Raw genomic sequence first — 16,460 nt, 5'->3', positions numbered from 1 at the left:
TTGAAACCAGCATCTTTTCAACACCATTGTTATGGACAAGCAGTTACCCCAGGCCTTTCGCCCACCAGAAACAGTCACTAATTCAAGTAGATCTCGCCACTGGAATTGGATGGCTTGGAAACTGCTCTCCAGTGATTTGAGGGACCAGAAAGCAGCAACGCATGGCCTGGTATTGCAATTTATGTATTGTACAGATGCTGGCATTTGAGATATTCGATTTTATGAACGTTGCTCAAGGCCACAATCACCCGTTAGTTTGTAAAAGTGGGGAATCTACAGTATTTTGAAATTTAAGCTCATCACTTGGAGGAAAAAGTAAAAAGGTTTATTGAGCTAAGACTGAAAATTTGAGATGGGGAACAATCAGATTTAGGGTGATAAAAGTTTCTGAACTTAGAGGGATGGGAAAACTTTCTCTTCAGCTTTAATTAAGTCTCATCTGTATTTCAGTGAGAAATCAACTTGGAGGCACTGGGCTGCACAAGCATTAGATTCAACTCTAGGCCCTGTGTCGGAGCAGGAGAATCTCTCTTGGCTTGTGTATCACATTGGCAGATGCCTGCCTGGACGCCTGCCCAAGGGGTGTCTCTTGCTGAATCTCGCTCACCCAAACAAGGACTGAGCTGTCTTTTCAAGGAAGACTTTTGTCATGAAAATTGCTCCGTGCTATTAAAAACCATGCTGTCTGCGACCACCCTGCATCACCAGAGATCAGCTTGTTTAAATGGGTCAAGTGGGGGGTCTTAAGTCTGAGACCACCTCCTGTTTAGGTTGCCAGTTCAAACCCAGCCTGGCCTGGGAGCTATTAGGAGTCCTGGTGACCCCTGTGAGAAGACAGCTTGTATCAGGACTGTCTGTGGTTAAGATTAAGTTAGACCCCTGAAAGCTCAGGGAAAAGTGGTACCCCCTCCCCACATTAGGGGTACACAGCATGCTGGCCAGACAGTGGGGGACTTCTTACCATCCACAGAAGGAGAATACAGGGTTCCTTTGGATGCTCAAACACATGCTGCTCTCCACCGGTTTGTAGAGGGGTATCAGAGCACCTTGAGAGGGAGAGTTAGCTTGACACAGGTGGGGAAACTGAGGCACAGAGACGTGGAGGCCAATATTTGGAGAAAGGCATCCATAATCACAGGCCAAACTGAAGACATGTGAAAGATGAGCACCCGCAACTGGTCAGACATTCTGGGTGCTCAGCACTTGGGTGTGAGCGTGTGTAAGGCTCACAGCACTTCCAATTGCAGAGGAATGTTATGGCCACCTGGAACTTGCAAAAGATCAGCTGGTAAGACAGCCAGGCCACCTGCTCTAACCCCCTAGGCCCCAATCTTCAGCCTAGAGAGACTCCTCCCAGAGCCAGGGATGAACCCAGGAGTCCCACCTCAATCCACAGACCGGGGAAGGAAGAGGTGGACCCGCGGCTTTGACAAACGCAGCTCATTCGCCCCCTTAGCAGGGCAGGAAAGACCCAGCAACACCAGGAGTCTGTGCAAATTCCTTTACTGACACCCAAACTGCACACAACGTTCACAAAAAGTGCTTTTCAAAAAATCAGGGGGGAAGGGAGGGAATTAACTCAAGTTTCAACAGCCAGTTTCCCTTTGAACTGAGGAAGCTGTGGGAGGGGGGAGACTAGCCCCTCAAAAAGTCTTTTTTTTTTAAACTTAAAGATTGTGTGTTCTGTCCCCCCTCGGGGTTCACATTCTTGGCTTCGATCAGCAGCGAAGAGAGGGGGGACCGGGTGGAGTTTGGGGTCTCTGTGCAGTATGAGGTAACTTGGGGATACGGGCAAGATGGACACCTACAGGAGAGAGGAAAGGTGGTCAGACTCTGAAACCGAAGCCCCTGTGGGGGACAAGACCCCAACACTCAGCTGGAGAATGAGCCAAACTTAAGGTATGTTTCACTGTGTGATGGGGCGAGGCCAGATTGGATACACTAGTGGTCAACCCAAATCTGTATCTGATCAGATCTACAGGTTGGCTGAGCTACCAGCCCGTGTCACTTGGTGGCCAGCTGGATCATTAGCTAGCAGAAGAGATCTGCTCACCCTGTCATGCCAGTCTTCCCGGATCAAGCCACTGGCACACAACACCGTCCCCTACCTCGCCAAGTCCTTACCAGCTGGCAGATCTCTGCATCCCCTCACTGTGTGCAGGGTCATTACACCAGCAGGGCTGGAGCGGGGTCCCCCCTGGGCTCGGGCGTCGAAGTCTGGAGAGAGAGAGACCCCAGGTTAGTGACTACCCCGCCAGGCCTTCCTGCTTCCAGGGGGTGGCCAATGAGCGGCCGCTGGCATTGGGGTGGGGAGAGTGAGAAAGAGCTCCAGCACTGCGGGCAAGGGGCTGATTTCAGGGCACACAGGAGGCCGGATTGCCCACCATGGTGCCACGCTTGAAGGTCCAGAGCCCACTCATGGCAATGTGAGCCTACTGCAGGAGGCTCAAGGATAAGCTGCCATCTGCTGGTGGCTGCCTAGGGTACTTTAGAGGGGCTGTGGGCCAGCAGGAGGGGTGCCACCATCCAGCCATGATCTCCTGTCTTAACATTGCAGACTCTGGCTAATTACTCATGGGGCTTGCCATTCCCTGGGGGCACTGTGCCAGGATGGTTGGCACTAGGTGAAACCTGATTTGCAAGTCCTGACTAGCGCTCTCCTCTCATTCTTCTACCTCCAACCACACCCTACAGCCAGGGGGCACCACGCCCGCTGTACACACACATCAGGTGGATCCAGGAAGTGCCAACTTCCAGGAGCTGCTCCCAGAGAGAGAGAGGGGAGCCATCAGAATGCCCCACAAGAATGAACTTGTTTCTTTAGAGCTGCCGCATGGCAGCACTAGATTTTGCCACACTGCGGCACCAGGTTATACTCCCCAGTCCCGGGTGCTTACATCCACAAGCTGCCGCTGGATCTCAGGCAGTGGCTGGGAGGGACCCTCCGGAGCAGGGGCAGCAGGTTTGCTGGCTTCCACTGCTGGTTCCTGAGTGGTGGCTGGGGTGCTGGCAGCAGGGGTGTCCCCACCAGCGGCAGAGCTCAGAGCAGGCTGGTCTTTGGAGGCGGTAACTGTCGGCTAGGGTGGAGAGATCATACGGCATTTCATTCACGAGTGCTTCTCGTCTGGACAGCACCTTGCGGCCCGTAGGCCTCCCTGAGCCAGCCAAGACCAGCTGCTGTCGGGCCACGTGAAACTGACCTGGGAGTTCAGGGAGGCGGAATGTAACTGCTCTGGTTGGAACATGGGGCTAGCGCCCCCTGCTGTTCTGTGGGGTGTAATCGTCAGCTACAGAGTTAAGTCAACACAAGGCAGCTCACGTCAGGAAAGCTTATGCTCAAATAAATTTGTTAGTCTCGAAGGTGCCACAAGTCCTCCTTTTCGTTTTGCGAATACAGACTAACACGGCTGCTACTCTGAAACCTCTAATATTTCTCCAACCAACATAACTCCACCTCCACGAGCGGTGCTAGTTAAGGCCGACTTAGTTAAGTCGATGTGGAACACATTGCCAGGAGAAATGGATACAAGCTCCCCTGCGGAGGACAAGCCCCAACAGGAGGAGCAAAGCTTCGACCCGCATGAGCAATGTAATTACTGCAGAGGCTTTATGAGGATGTAAGTTAGGTCGACTTTAATTTTGTCACAGAGCTATCAAGAGGTGACTTGATTAGGGACGTGCTACTTGCGTGGGGAGAAAGTGCCAGGTACTAAGGGGCTGGACATTAAAGCCAGACAAAATTGCTATGGAAAATAAAGCACCCAGTGTGGGGAAATAGTTACTGAATCCAACCCCCAAAGGGAAGTGCAGCGTTCTCTATCTCAGCGGCTTCAGATCCTGACCTGCTGGCCTTTCTGGGAGACGCTGTAGTCCAGCCCAAGTTACTAGGCTCAGTGCAGGTTGAAATTTAATGACTTGTGATCAATATACCAAGTCAGAAAGATGATCCCTTCCGGCCTTAAAAATCTAAGTCAGGTGAAAGCAGGTGCTTCAGAGCGCCCTGAGCTAGGGCATTATCAGCGCTGACTCAGGGGAGAGCCCCACCTACCGAGTCACCCATGCTGCGCCCTGAAACACAGGGCCAACGCAGGAGCACAGGCCCAACCTTGTGTTCACTTCCTTGATCTGATAAGGTCACAGCCCAACAGCTGGTGGGGGCTGCAGACTACTGGGAAGTCTCTGGTGGCCTGTTCCCTTCATTTGCATTGCAGCATTGTCCTGCCAGGGCTGTAAAGCCATTGCGGCTTAGTGCATGAGAAGGGCGTGGACGATCAATATCTTCATAAATGATCTGGAGGATGGTGTGGATTGCACTCAGCAAATTTGCGGATGATACTAAACTGGGAGGAGGGGTAGATACGCTGGAGGGGAGGGATAGGATACAGAAGGACCTAGACAAATTGGAGGTTTGGGCCAAAAGAAATCTGATGAGGTTCAATAAGGATAAGTGCAGGGTCCTGCACTTAGGATGGAAGAATCCCATGCACCGCTACAGACTAGGGACCGAATGGCTAGGCAGCAGTTCTGCGGAAAAGGACCTAGGGGTGACAGTGGACGAGAAGCTGGATATGAGTCACCAGGGTGCCCTTGTTGCCAAGAAGGCCAATGGCATTTTGGGATGTATAGGTAGGGGCATAGCGAGCAGATCGAGGGACGTGATCGTTCCCCTCTATTCGACACTGGTGAGGCCTCATCTGGAGTACTGTGTCCAGTTTTGGGCCCCACACTACAAGAAGGATGTGGATAAATTGGAGAGAGTCCAGCGAAGGGCAACAAAAATGATTAGGGGTCTAGAGCACATGACTTATGAGGAGAGGCTGAGGGAGCTGGGATTGTTTAGTCTGCAGAAGAGAAGAACGAGGGGGGATTTGATAGCTGCTTTCAACTACCTGAAAGGGGGTTCCAAAGAGGATGGCTCTAGACTGTTCAGTGGTAGAAGATGACAGAACGAGGAGTAATGGTCTCAAGTTGCAATGGGGGAGGTTTAGATTGGATATTAGGAAAAACTTTTTCACTAAGAGGGTGGTGAAACACTGGAATGCGTTACCTAGGGAGGTGGTAGAATCTCCTTCCTTAGAGGTTTTTAAGGTCAGGCTTGACAAAGCCCTGGCTGGGATGATTTAACTGGGAATTGGTCCTGCTTCGAGCAGGGGGTTGGACTAGATGACCTTCTGGGGTCCCTTCCAACCCTGATATTCTATGATTCTCCATCACTGGAGTCTTTCAATCACGGACCTCAGATCTGCTCTAGCTCAAGCTGAAGTTATTGGGCTTGACGCAGAAGTTGCTGGGCAGCATTCTGCGGCTGCAGGAGGTCAGAGTTTTCCCCTTTCCACCCCCCATCCCTCCCCAAACCAGAGTCCCAAGTGCCCTGGACAGCCAGAAACCCTGAGCCACGTCTGACTCTGTGGGAGGGGCCGGTTTAGTGCTAGTCTTACTGGCTATGCTAAAATACCCACGTTTAAGACTGCCGTTAGCGCAAAGAGCCGGGATCTAAGCCTTTGCATTTTAACACTGGGGGTTCAAACGGCACTAGGTCCTTCATCTATCTCATATACTTCTCTGGCTTACGGATATGGGGGGCATTTAAGTGCTTCACTATTTTAAAGGCGTGAGAGGACCCATGAGGTCAGGCCAGTGCTACAATCTCCATTAGGGAAACTGACACAGAGAAGCTAAGCGACATGCTCAAGGTCACACAAAGTTGAGCACAGTAGGACTTGAACTTAGGTCTTCCAAGTCTCAGGATGGTGTCCTAACCATTGGGAAATCATCCCTCTCAGAAAAACTCCCAAACAGCTCATTCCCATTAAGCTTAGGGTTATAAGCCCCCTACCCTGGATACATGGAGAACTTCCATGACAGCTTACAGCAGTTGAGAGAGAACCACTGAGCAACTAAAATCTGTGGGATAGATTCTGGGCCCCCCTGGTTTACTGCCTTCTCTAATGGCTATCCCAAAATGCACTGCAGGACCACAACCCACTACTCCCCCATATGGCACACACCCCCACCCATCAGTTGCCCTGAGCCTGTCTGGGAAAGGAGTCTAGTGGCCATGGCTTTAGGAACGGAGCACCAGCCACCAGGGAATTGCCCACCCCAGCTCTCACCTCTGCCGCTGCCGGCCGGGTGCCAGCAGTTTGCTGCCGTCTGCGCTGGAAGTAGGGCCGGTTACGCTGGCGCTGGGGTTCGGGACGGATGCCGTCTGCTGGGGCTGGCACCACTTTGGTCTCACCGTCACCTCCTTCAGTGGTGGGTTGTTGTGGTGGGCGGGGGCGGAAGGGTCTGGATCGGGTGTGGGGGAGACAGGGGACGGAAGAAGGTTACAAGCAGGCCTCTGTAGGACCAGGAAGTCTAACCTGGTTTGGCCAGGCTCCCAGAGAACCTTTTACTAACACCACTACTCTGTGCCGGGAATGTGAAAGTGTGATGGGCAGCCTAAACCTTCTGAATTAGCCAGACTTCCATTGTCTCTGTGGAGCAGCAGCTTGCCTGGAGCTGGGAACAGAACCCAGGTGTCCTGGCTGAAAATTTCTCATTGAAACTGCTGATGGAAAATGGGGTTTTGATTAAATGAAGGTATGACAAAAAAGGGATAAGTTTCCCTGGAAAATGACCGCTCAGAAGCCAAAGAGTTTCCAGTTCCACAATATTTCAATTCTGAAATGTCACTGCTGTGCCTCGTGGGAATTGTAGTTTGGCTGCCTCATGTGTCCATTCCCCTCTATGGTCTGACTCCTTGGCTGAACTACATCTCCCATAATGCTCTGCCTTATCAAAAAGCACGACCATGGTGCATCATGGGTATTGTAGTTTGGGAGCCTCATGCTCCTGTTCAGACTACAACTCCCATGATGTGCCATGGTCTCGCTTCTTGGTGAGGCAATGCATCATGGGAGAAGAGATGGTCCAGGCCTCTTGATTGAACTCCATCTTCCATGCTGCATTGTCTTGCCTCAGCAAGAAGCAAGACCATGTTGCATCATGGGAGGAGTTTGGGTGCCTCGTGCTCCCAATTCCCTATGGTCTGGGCTCCCTGGCTGAAGTCCATCTCCCATGATGCATTGCCTTGCCTCACAGACATGACCAGGGTGCATCATGGGAGTTGTAGTCTGACCAGAACAGGTGTGTGAGGCACCAAAACTACAGTTCCCATGATGCACCATGGCAGCATTTCAGAATTGAAACATTTTGGTTTTCCCTCACTGAAGATACCAAATGTTCAGTGGAGCCATTTTCTGACCAGTTCTTATCCTGATTCGAGCAAGTCTCAGCCACCTGGAATTCATTCAGCTCACACACTGCTCATCTGGAACTAAGGTTTCAGCCACCCACACAATCTAGGGGGGTTAATTGGCAGGGTGCCTAGTCTCAGGCCTTGTTGACACAAGTTGTGTCACTAACTATAACAAAGTAGTACAACCCTCCTAGTCTGGAGGCAGTTATATTGGTATAAAGGTACTTCCCTCTGGGAACAGCTATACCAGTGTATAGGGGAGTAAGCTAGGCAAGTCTAGGCACCTTTAGAGCAAAGTCACACCCCAATCAAAAGTTATATCCTAGTAGAAGCCCTACACAGGTAGGGTGTGGTGCTAAACAAGGCAACTCCCCAAAAGCTACATCAGTGTGAAGACTGCCAGTGCTAGGATCTTGTCTGCAGTGAAGACAAACGCCTAGTGCTGTTGGGAAACCCCTATTCCCTAGAAGGCACCCAGATACAACCAGTAGGATATGTTCTGCTCTGGCATTAAGATCCCACACCAGTTACACTGGTATTGATGCCTCCATGGCTAGGCCAATGACTGGTCTTGCGATTAGTGGGGGAGGGCACTCACGGGAATTACTTCCAACAGATTAGAGGTCTTTCTTTTCCAGTGCAGCTTTGGCTATTACTCCCTGAAAAGGGGGAGATATCTGGCCCACCTTCCATTATGAAGAGCCAAATTTAACCCACAGCTTCCAAGAGACAGTTGTTTTGGTGCATCAGGGCAAACCTCAGTTCCCAGTGTTCAAACAGCAGCTACACGAACGATGGGAGATCCAGCTTTCAGATAGCTGGTCCCAGATCACCGCTTGGAAAGCTTGCAGATACTCATCTGCTAATCCCACTCTAGCCCTGGCAGGCTAGACAATTTCCTGTTACCATTTTCCACCCATCCATCGATATTCTAAGCTGCTTTTCTCCTGAGCCAGCCTCAGGGCAGGCCTCGCTGCTTTCAGCTGCATGAAGGCAGGAATCAAGCTTTGATGAACTCTTTAGGAGGATCACCTGCTAGGACAGCGTGGAAGTGGACAGTAACTGGGTGGAAGCGCGGTTTGCTGGAGTTTGAAGGGAACACTGGGAGGCAGCACAGAATGGCTCCCTTCGAGGTATACACAATTTCTGACCCGAACACACACACTTAAGCCAGGCTTTTCTGCTCCCGTACCTCAGGCCAGCAATAATCCTACTCCTGTGTTTATGGTGGCCCCACAAAGAAAGGCTTCAGTTTCCCCACTGGGGCAGAGATTCAGGGTGAGATTTTGATCCTTAACCCCCAGTGGAAACAGGGTGTTCAAGTCCCACCTTTGACAACCCCCACCCTTAATTTAGGAGGCAGACGGATTGCACAGGCCTGTTTTAGAGCCGGATGGGAGACGGGCCCAGTTGAGACCTCAAAACAAAGTCAGGTCACAGGCAGCTTCCAGTGCCACCACAGTGGGGAAGGGACCAACTGCACAGCAAGCCAGTGAGGGACCCCTCCACGCATTCAGCGCCAAGGCAATCTCTCCCATCCACACTCCTGCTCTGCGGGGGACATCCCGCTAGCCAGAAGAAGCTGGCCTCTGCACACTTACCTGCGGTATCTGGGCCGGAAGCGAGGGGCTGGTGCTCTCTCCCCAGCCTGGACTGGCGGTTGCTGGTCTCCCTCTGGCTGGGTGGCATCTTTAGGTTCTGCGCCTTCCGTGCCCTATGGCAAACAACTCTGATCACATGATCTTGTGACTAGCTCTCCTCTACACTAGATCAGCCTCTAAGAAGGTAGATGAACTGTGCTGGTGTCCAGGGACCCCAACATGAACTCTGCCGTCTTACAGGCCCAAATACCATCCCACAGAGCCTGGGATCAGCTGGCAGAGACCAGGCCACTTCCCCCTTACCATGCCCAGGCCTCACCTGTGCCGGCTGGGCTTGCTGCTGGATCGGAGGCCGGGGCCCACGCACGAATCTCCGGCGGAAGAAGAACGGCGGAGGACGCCTCCTGCGGGGCTGCTGCTGCTGCTGCATGGTGTCATCAGCTCTCTCCCCCTCGCTGACCGGCTCAGCGGCCCCTTCCACTCTGGTGGCATCCTGCGGTGGCAGCTGGGCCTGCCGGGGCCTGGGGATGAATCTGCGGAAGCGCCGGCGGTTGGGGGCGTAGCGGCTGCCTTTCACCGGCACGCCACCTGGGCCGGTGACGTTGGCCGCCTCGGCGCCCTGCAGCAGATGCGAGGAGACAAGCCCTGAGCAGGGGAAACAGACCCCTGCCCCAATCCTTGCATGCAGGGGAGCTGGCATCGGCCTGGCCTCCTCGTGCTCCGCCTCACCTTCTCTCCTTCCACAACATCGAACTCCACTGTCTCCCCATCGCCGACGCTGCGCAGGAACTTCCGAGGGTTGTTCCTCTTGATGGCTGTCTGGGGGCAGCAGGAGAGACGAGATGGGGCTAGGTGTGTGTGCGGGGGGAGGGGAGGTGTCAGCTTGCCCCAGGAGATTTTGAATTTGAAGCTACATCCCATGGTCCCTGAGACAGATGAGAAGCAACTGCTCCTCCTGCCTCAGCTCTTCATGTGGAGGGCAACCCAATCCAGGAACAAGGGGGCCACCTGCGTGCTGGGCCTCTCCACACTCAGAGTCAGGGCCAACTGTTGCTTGCCCCATGGTGCTAGAAACTGGATCAAGTCCCGCCAAAACTGAGTGGCCAAAAGGGTCACTGCCCACCTGGAAACCAAGGGCACTACCCCAGTTCCGCCCCCTCGCCCCAAACTCCCTCAACTCTGGCAGGGCAGAATTGCAGCTGCTGGGCACCAGCTACCTCAGAGACCCACAGGCTCACAAGCCGCTCAGGGGTTATAATTCACTCCTCACCTCTGATCGGAGAGGTGGAGCCCCATTATCCCCATGTGCTACTGGCAAATGCTGCTTCTCAAAGAGCATGCCCAGGAACAGAATGAGAGCCTGGGAGACAGCTGTGCTCAGCCGAGGGCATGGGGAAGGCCTGGTAGATGTCTGGCATGCCAGATGCCAAACAATTCCTGAAACTGACGAGAACCACTTACTGAAACTGACCAAGGTCTTACCTGGTGCACAAACACATCCTCCTTGGTGTCATTCCTGCAGGGATGGAGAGAGTTCTGAGGGATCACGGCTCCATGCCTGGCACAGCGACGTGGCCCATACACAAATCACCAGACAAGGCCCTACATAATCCTGCCTCTCCCTTGTTTAGTGCCCACCATCCCTGTGCTTTAAGATTTCAGCTGCCAGGCTTCCCCCACTCTGCCCTCCTCTTCCTATCCCCATACTCTCCCACTGCCTTGCTTCAGCACTTTAGAGCAGGGAACAGATTGGGTGTGAATTTACAGTACTAGACAGCATCTGTCAAAGCCTCCAGCCTTCCCAGGTGCAGCCTTGGGTCTTTAGCAGTAAGGCCGAGACAGCACCACGATGGATCCTTAAAAGGTCTCAATCTCTTAGGTCTGGTTTACACCTAAAACGTAGGTCAATCCAGCTCAGGGCTGCGAAAAATGTCATGCCACGGGGTGGCACAGCTCTTGCAAGTTTGAGGCAACTGCCCAGGCTGAGGGCGGCAGCTCCTGGCAGCAGCAGGAGTTCAGAGCGCCCAAACCTCCAGCAGAGGGCATTGCATCTCAGGCAACGAGAGTCAGAAGTGCTTAAACCTCGCGCCCCACTTATTATACACCCCAGCAGAAACTGAGGCCGAAATCCTCAGCTTGGGGGGGGTGGTGGTCATACTGATGCCAGTCAGGATCTGTCTACAAAGGCAATTTGCCACGGTCAGAGAGGGGTCTAGCCCAGTTGTGATACTGCAACTTGTGACATGTTAACACAGAAGCTTTTTAGGTCAGCGATCAAATCAAGACCTTTTAAGCAATTAAAGAAAACCCATTCTTCAAGCAGCAGAATATTAGCCACGAGGTGAAACTGCCCCGCCCCCAGTATTTCCATGAGGTGTGAACACTGGTTGTCATTCAGCTTCGGAGAAAACTATTGCACTGCTGATTTTTAAACAAACTTGCTATTTGGGATTTTTTGTTAAAGAACCGTGCCCTGCACCCCATTCTGGCTCCACAGCCCTATTCGGTGCAAGACACGCAGCTCCCAAGTTATTTGCCAGCATCCTTTTGGAACCTCTGACAGCCAGCAAAGGAAGAAATATCATTGGGGCTACCAAGGCTTATCTTCGCTGGATGCCTCTGTGGAGGACCGCATTAGGATCTCAGCGCTGTCAGAGAGCCCATCGCCTTTAGCCATGGAGTTTCCCCTCCCAAGATAACTTGTTTAAGCATTGAGTGCTAATCCTATTGCTTAAGTTTCCATCGACACCAAGGAAGCGACTTCAGTTTGATTAATTCTTTAGTCACTTAGGAAAAAAACACAATGAAAAACCTGGATTCCTAGTGAAAGATGCTTTTAAAAGCCTTTTGGGTCTTAACACAAATTCCGTTCAAATCAAGTCAAAGCGCTGACCGTTTTAAAAGGCAGCGCTAGACATTAAAATGTATTAACCCAGCAGTTACGTCTTATCCACCCTCCAGGACAACTACATTTTACTTGCCTGTGAAAAGAACTTCCCCTGGTCAAACAGGAGTTTCAAAGGGGTGAAAGTGAGCTGTAGCTCACGAACACTTATGCTCAAATAAATTGGTTAGTCTAAGGTGCCACTAGTACTCCTTTTCTTTTTGCAGATACAGACTAACACGGCTGCTACTCTGAAACCAATCAAAGCATAGTGAGTTAATCACTCTCCAGCCTGCCTCTAAGGTCCAGACTATGGGACACACCTGGTTAATGTAAGGGGCTAGTTTTTCCCCCCGCAAGAGGCTGTCTGGCCACTGGTTGGTTGAAACTGGGTCTATTTCAGTTTTAGTTTAATTATTCAGCACACACAGGTTAATTTAAAACAGCTGACCCCCAGTTCCAATTAAGTGTTGTTCCTCAGGAGATTGGTTCACACATCAGAGGGGACAGGTGGTATTTACTGTGGTGGGAAGCAATGCTTACTGGGCACCGCTTCTGCCCAGCTTCCAGGCACAACTTGCAGGGCAGGGCAGAGGGATGTGTCTCTGGAGCATGTCAGATGACCACCAAAGTAGGACTTACAGTGAGAGGTTTTTACCTCTAAGCACCTCCCGAGGTGTCTCCTAAGCTCTGTGGCTTGCTCATTAAAAGAGACTTATCACGGTCTCAGCTCTGCTTGAGAAAGTCTGATCCCCAACCCACCGAGTCTTCTCCCTGCCAGCTTCCAGCGTGTGAGGCCCCCAGCCTCAGCCCCGACGCGTCCCAACAGTCTAGGCAGGGGGTGGAGAGCTCACCTGTTAATAAATCCATAGCCGTTGCGAACATTGAACCACTTAACTGTGCCCAGCACCTGGGTTGCTGCAGGTGGTTTCCCAGGGAAGAAAGTTGAGAGGTTACAGGTCAGTCACCAGCAGGCAGCCCCTCCGACTGGGCAGGCAGGGAAGCACCTCTGTATAAGCCCTAAAAATCTGGGGCACTCCAGCCCCAAGGCAGAGGCCCCACACTACTCCCCCCGGAACAGGGCCAGCCTTCCCAATACACACCCCACACCCTCCTCCTCTTCGCATCTCTTCCTGCTCCATGGCCCGCCAAGTTCATAGGCTCCGATTACGAGGCCAGGCAGGACCACTGATCAGCCCACGATCTTTCCCCTCTTCACCCACACAACCCATCCCCCCTGATCCCACCACCCCTTCCCTAATGCTAGAAGCTTCCTCCCACAAACCATCCCCCTTCCAGCTCCCCTCAAAGATAATCTGTATGGAGGGGAAACAATGTGCCCCCCCCATCCCTCTTGCAGCCACACACACACACACAACCATCCCGCCCTGCAGGCTCCCTCCATTTTCACCAGTCCCCTAGAATTCCCTCCCTCCCGACTCAGACACCTGTCTCCAACACCTTCAGGTCCCAGCTTGCCTTTACATGACCCCCAGGTGCCCCTTTTCTCAACTTTGGCTTCTCCCCCCTGGCCCCCACCACTTGGTCCCACCTACTACGTGGGTTCCAGCCCACTCTTCAGATTCCCCTCAGCTCTCAGCCAGGCCACCTCCACCTCATGCCCAGGATGGGTTTCGTCACAACCCCCGCCCTCTCTACTCACTTGAAGAGCTGCTTAGCCCCCACCCCTGCCTGATTTGGAGTCCGTTTGACCCCGCCCCCAATGTAGTGGGCTCCACACCACCCCCTGCTGCTCCAGCTTGGTTTAACGCCTCCCTTAAGAACCAATGATGCACACCACCTACTCCCCCTAGGACATGCTCGGCCCCACCCACTGGACCCCACCCTCCCCTTAGATGCACTTGGCTCCACCTCCCCCAGGACACACTTGACCTCCCCATTACACCCCCTCATCCTTTCCCCTCCCTTGGGCAGCAATTGGCCCCACCCAAACCCCACCCCAAGGACACCACCCATTACCCCACCCTTGGACAGCACTTGGCCCCAAACCTGCCCCCAAACCCCACTGCAGAACACACTTGGTCCCGCCCACTATCCCAGCCCCCTCCTCTCCCTGAGGACACGCTTGGCCCCTCCCCTCCCAAGCCCCGCCCCTAAGGACACGCTTGGCCCCGCCCCTGGCTCAGCACGCGCCCGGCCCAAGGCCCCGCCCCTTCTCCTCACCTCCCGCAGGCGCCCGGCCCCGCCCCCGCCCCGAGGCCCCGCCCCCCTCAACAGCCGCCCCGCCCCGAGGCCCCGCCCCTCCGTCTCACCCAGGACGCGCTTGGCCGCCTGGCCGCGGGCCGGGGCGGGCGCGGGGCCCGGGGCGGCCCCGCCCGGGCCGGGCTTGGCCGGCTCCCCCGCGGGGCTCTCCCCGGCGCCGGCCCCGCTCTCCGCCTCGCTCAGCATCCCCGCCGCCGCCGCTCCTCAGCCGCCGCCGCCTCGCGCCTCCGGCCCCGCCCTGCCGCCTGCCTCGCGCCGCCCAATCGGCAACCGCCCCGCGCGCGCGCGCCGCCCAATCGGCGGCCCGGCTTTTATCCCCGCCCGCGCGCCGCGCCCTCGCGCCCGGCCCCGATTGGGCCTCGCCCACCCCCGCGCTCCCATTGGCCCGCGGGGTTCGTCCCCGGCCGTTGTGCGGCGGGCCGCGCCCACCCCTCCCCACCCGCACGCCGCCTGCCGGCCCACGTGGGGCCAGGAGGTGCGACGCCGGCCGGAGCGCGGGGCGTGGGGGGAGGCGCCCCGCGGCTCGGGCCGGCATATATTTGCATACTGATGAGGCTATTTGCATATAAGAGGGTCGCGAGCCCTCTGGTTGGGTGTTTTGCATCTGGTTGCGTCGAGGTCCTGTTCCTACAGGTGCGTATATTTGCATGCAGTTGCCGCGTGCGTGCATTTACATATTTTACATCTATTTGCATAGTCTATTTGCATATATTGACGGGTGTTTGCACATTCTAGCTGCAAAGCTTACATATATTTTCATAATCTAGCTGCATATGTTTGCATATATTTGCATACGTTTGCATATATTTGCATACGTTTGCATATATTTGCATGCCATTCCTCCTGGGGCGTGGTCATTATTTGCATCTATTTTTGCTGTGGGATCCGGTCCTCTGTGTGCCTGTATTTGCATATATTTGCATTGCGAGCTCTGTGCCTCTAGTTGTATATTTTTGCCCTGATTCCGTATTCCTCTATTTGCATGGCGGGCTCTATTCACCTCTATTTCCATAACGTTGCCTATTTGGCATAAATTTGCATGTATTTGCATACGTTTGGTGCCACTTCTTTATTACGGCGAGTCGCATGCTTCTGCTTGCTCTAGGTCCCTGTGCGTGTATTTGCATTTATTTGCATCTAAGTCCCCATTGGCTTAATCCCCTGCGCGCATTGATTTGCAAATCGTTTCATTGTTGGGTCACATTCCTCCGTGGGCACGTATTCGCATATTCCTGGAACTGTTTACAAATCATTGCATACCGTTCCATTTCTGCCTTGCCCTTCCCCATCCATAAATTAGCATAGATAGCATATATTTGCATATATTTTCAGTGGTGTTATCGCTCTACAAACATACATTTGCAGACTTTGCATCTATTTGTGCATGGTCCATTACATTTGCATATAATGTAATTGCCGGCTTTATCCCGGTGAGTGCATACATTTATTTGCATGTATTATCCTATGTATTGTTCTGCTATGAATGCTGGTCATCTGGTTTGACCTCTCAAGACGACAAGCCGTCGTAAGAGCTTTTAACAGCCCGTCCTGATTTGCAAACTGCCCGGGCCGGAAACTTCACCACAGATCTTGGCAAAGGCTTTAATTAAAAAATCGCATCTTATTTCCAGGCTGACTTGGTCTAGCTTCAACTTCCAGTCACTGGCTTACGGTGGACCCTTAATCAGCGCTACTGATGTGCATATTCGAGCATTCATTGTAATTGGGTTCGGTTGTCAGCATTTCTATGGCAAGGGCACGTAAGGATACTCTAGGCTGGCCACCGTGTGCCGATATTTGCAAATGCGAGGCTCGGCGTAGCTTCGCTTTGGGCACTTGTGTCAGTGGTATTATTTGGGTGCTTCAAATTAAGCATGTGTTTATGTGTTGGCAGGTGTTAACAGCGGCTGCTCTCCACCCCAGAGGTGGCTGCATCTCAGCAGGGGGTGAGGGATCCCTGAATAAATATCTCTGCCACCCTAGAGGTGGGGACATCTCAGCAGCGGGTGAGTGATGCCTGAATAAACAGCGGTGCCATTCCAGAGGTGGCTGCATCTCAGCGCCGGGCAAGGTATCCCTGTATAAACAACCCAGAGCTGGTTGCATCTCAGCGTTGGGCCATAGATCCCGTATCAATAGCTGTCTCCCCCCCAGAGCTGGCTGCCCCTCAGCACTGGGCCATAGATCCCCATATCAATAGCTGTCCCCCACCCCAAGAGCTGGCTGCCCCTCAACGTTGGGTCATAGATCCCCGTATCAATAGCTGTCTCCCCCCCAGAGCTGGCTGCCCCTCAGCGTTGGGTCATAGATCCCGTATCAATAGCTGTCTCCCCCCCAGAGCTGGCTGCCCCTCAGCGTTGGGTCATAGATCCCGTATCAATAGCTGTCTCCCCCCCAGAGCTGGCTGCATCTCAGCGTTGGGTCATAGATCCCCGTATCAATAGCTGTCTCCCCCCCAGAGCTGGCTGCCCCTCAGCGTTGGGTCATAGATCCCGTATCAATAGCTGTCTCC

The 16,460-nt window shown here is 53.5% G+C and overlaps 1 protein-coding gene across 1 annotated transcript; it reads right to left on the bottom strand.

The window, feature by feature from the left end:
* Positions 1 to 1,486: 1,486 nt before the first annotated feature.
* YBX2 (Y-box binding protein 2) lies at positions 1,487 to 14,134 on the bottom strand. Its single transcript, XM_043537681.1, has 10 exons — positions 13,999 to 14,134; positions 12,580 to 12,643; positions 10,324 to 10,357; positions 9,571 to 9,660; positions 9,161 to 9,460; positions 8,842 to 8,954; positions 6,114 to 6,288; positions 2,898 to 3,077; positions 2,125 to 2,217; positions 1,487 to 1,804 (listed from the first exon to the last, which is right to left on the bottom strand). The coding sequence occupies exons 1-9, from the start codon at positions 14,132 to 14,134 to the stop codon at positions 2,167 to 2,169; spliced, it is 1,143 nt and encodes a 380-aa protein (XP_043393616.1). The 3' UTR covers positions 1,487 to 1,804; positions 2,125 to 2,166.
* Positions 14,135 to 16,460: the final 2,326 nt, after the last annotated feature.

The sequence above is a fragment of the Chelonia mydas genome, unplaced genomic scaffold (genome assembly GCF_015237465.2).
Source record: "Chelonia mydas isolate rCheMyd1 unplaced genomic scaffold, rCheMyd1.pri.v2 scaffold_91_arrow_ctg1, whole genome shotgun sequence".
Lineage (NCBI taxonomy): Eukaryota > Metazoa > Chordata > Testudines > Cheloniidae > Chelonia > Chelonia mydas.
This window is presented reverse-complemented; position numbering and strand designations above follow the sequence as displayed.

Bases quoted from the DNA above. Each gene is read 5' to 3' on its own strand.
- YBX2 (XM_043537681.1), bottom strand. From the start codon at position 14,134: ATGCTGAGCGAGGCGGAGAGCGGGGCCGGCGCCGGGGAGAGCCCCGCG. The intron at 10,358-12,579 runs GTGAGCTCTCCA...CCATCCCTGCAG, and splicing joins GGCTATGGATTTATTAACAG to GAATGACACCAAGGAGGATG. The intron at 3,078-6,113 runs GTGAGAGCTGGG...TCTCCACCCTAG, and splicing joins CCCGGCCGGCAGCGGCAGAG to CCGACAGTTACCGCCTCCAA.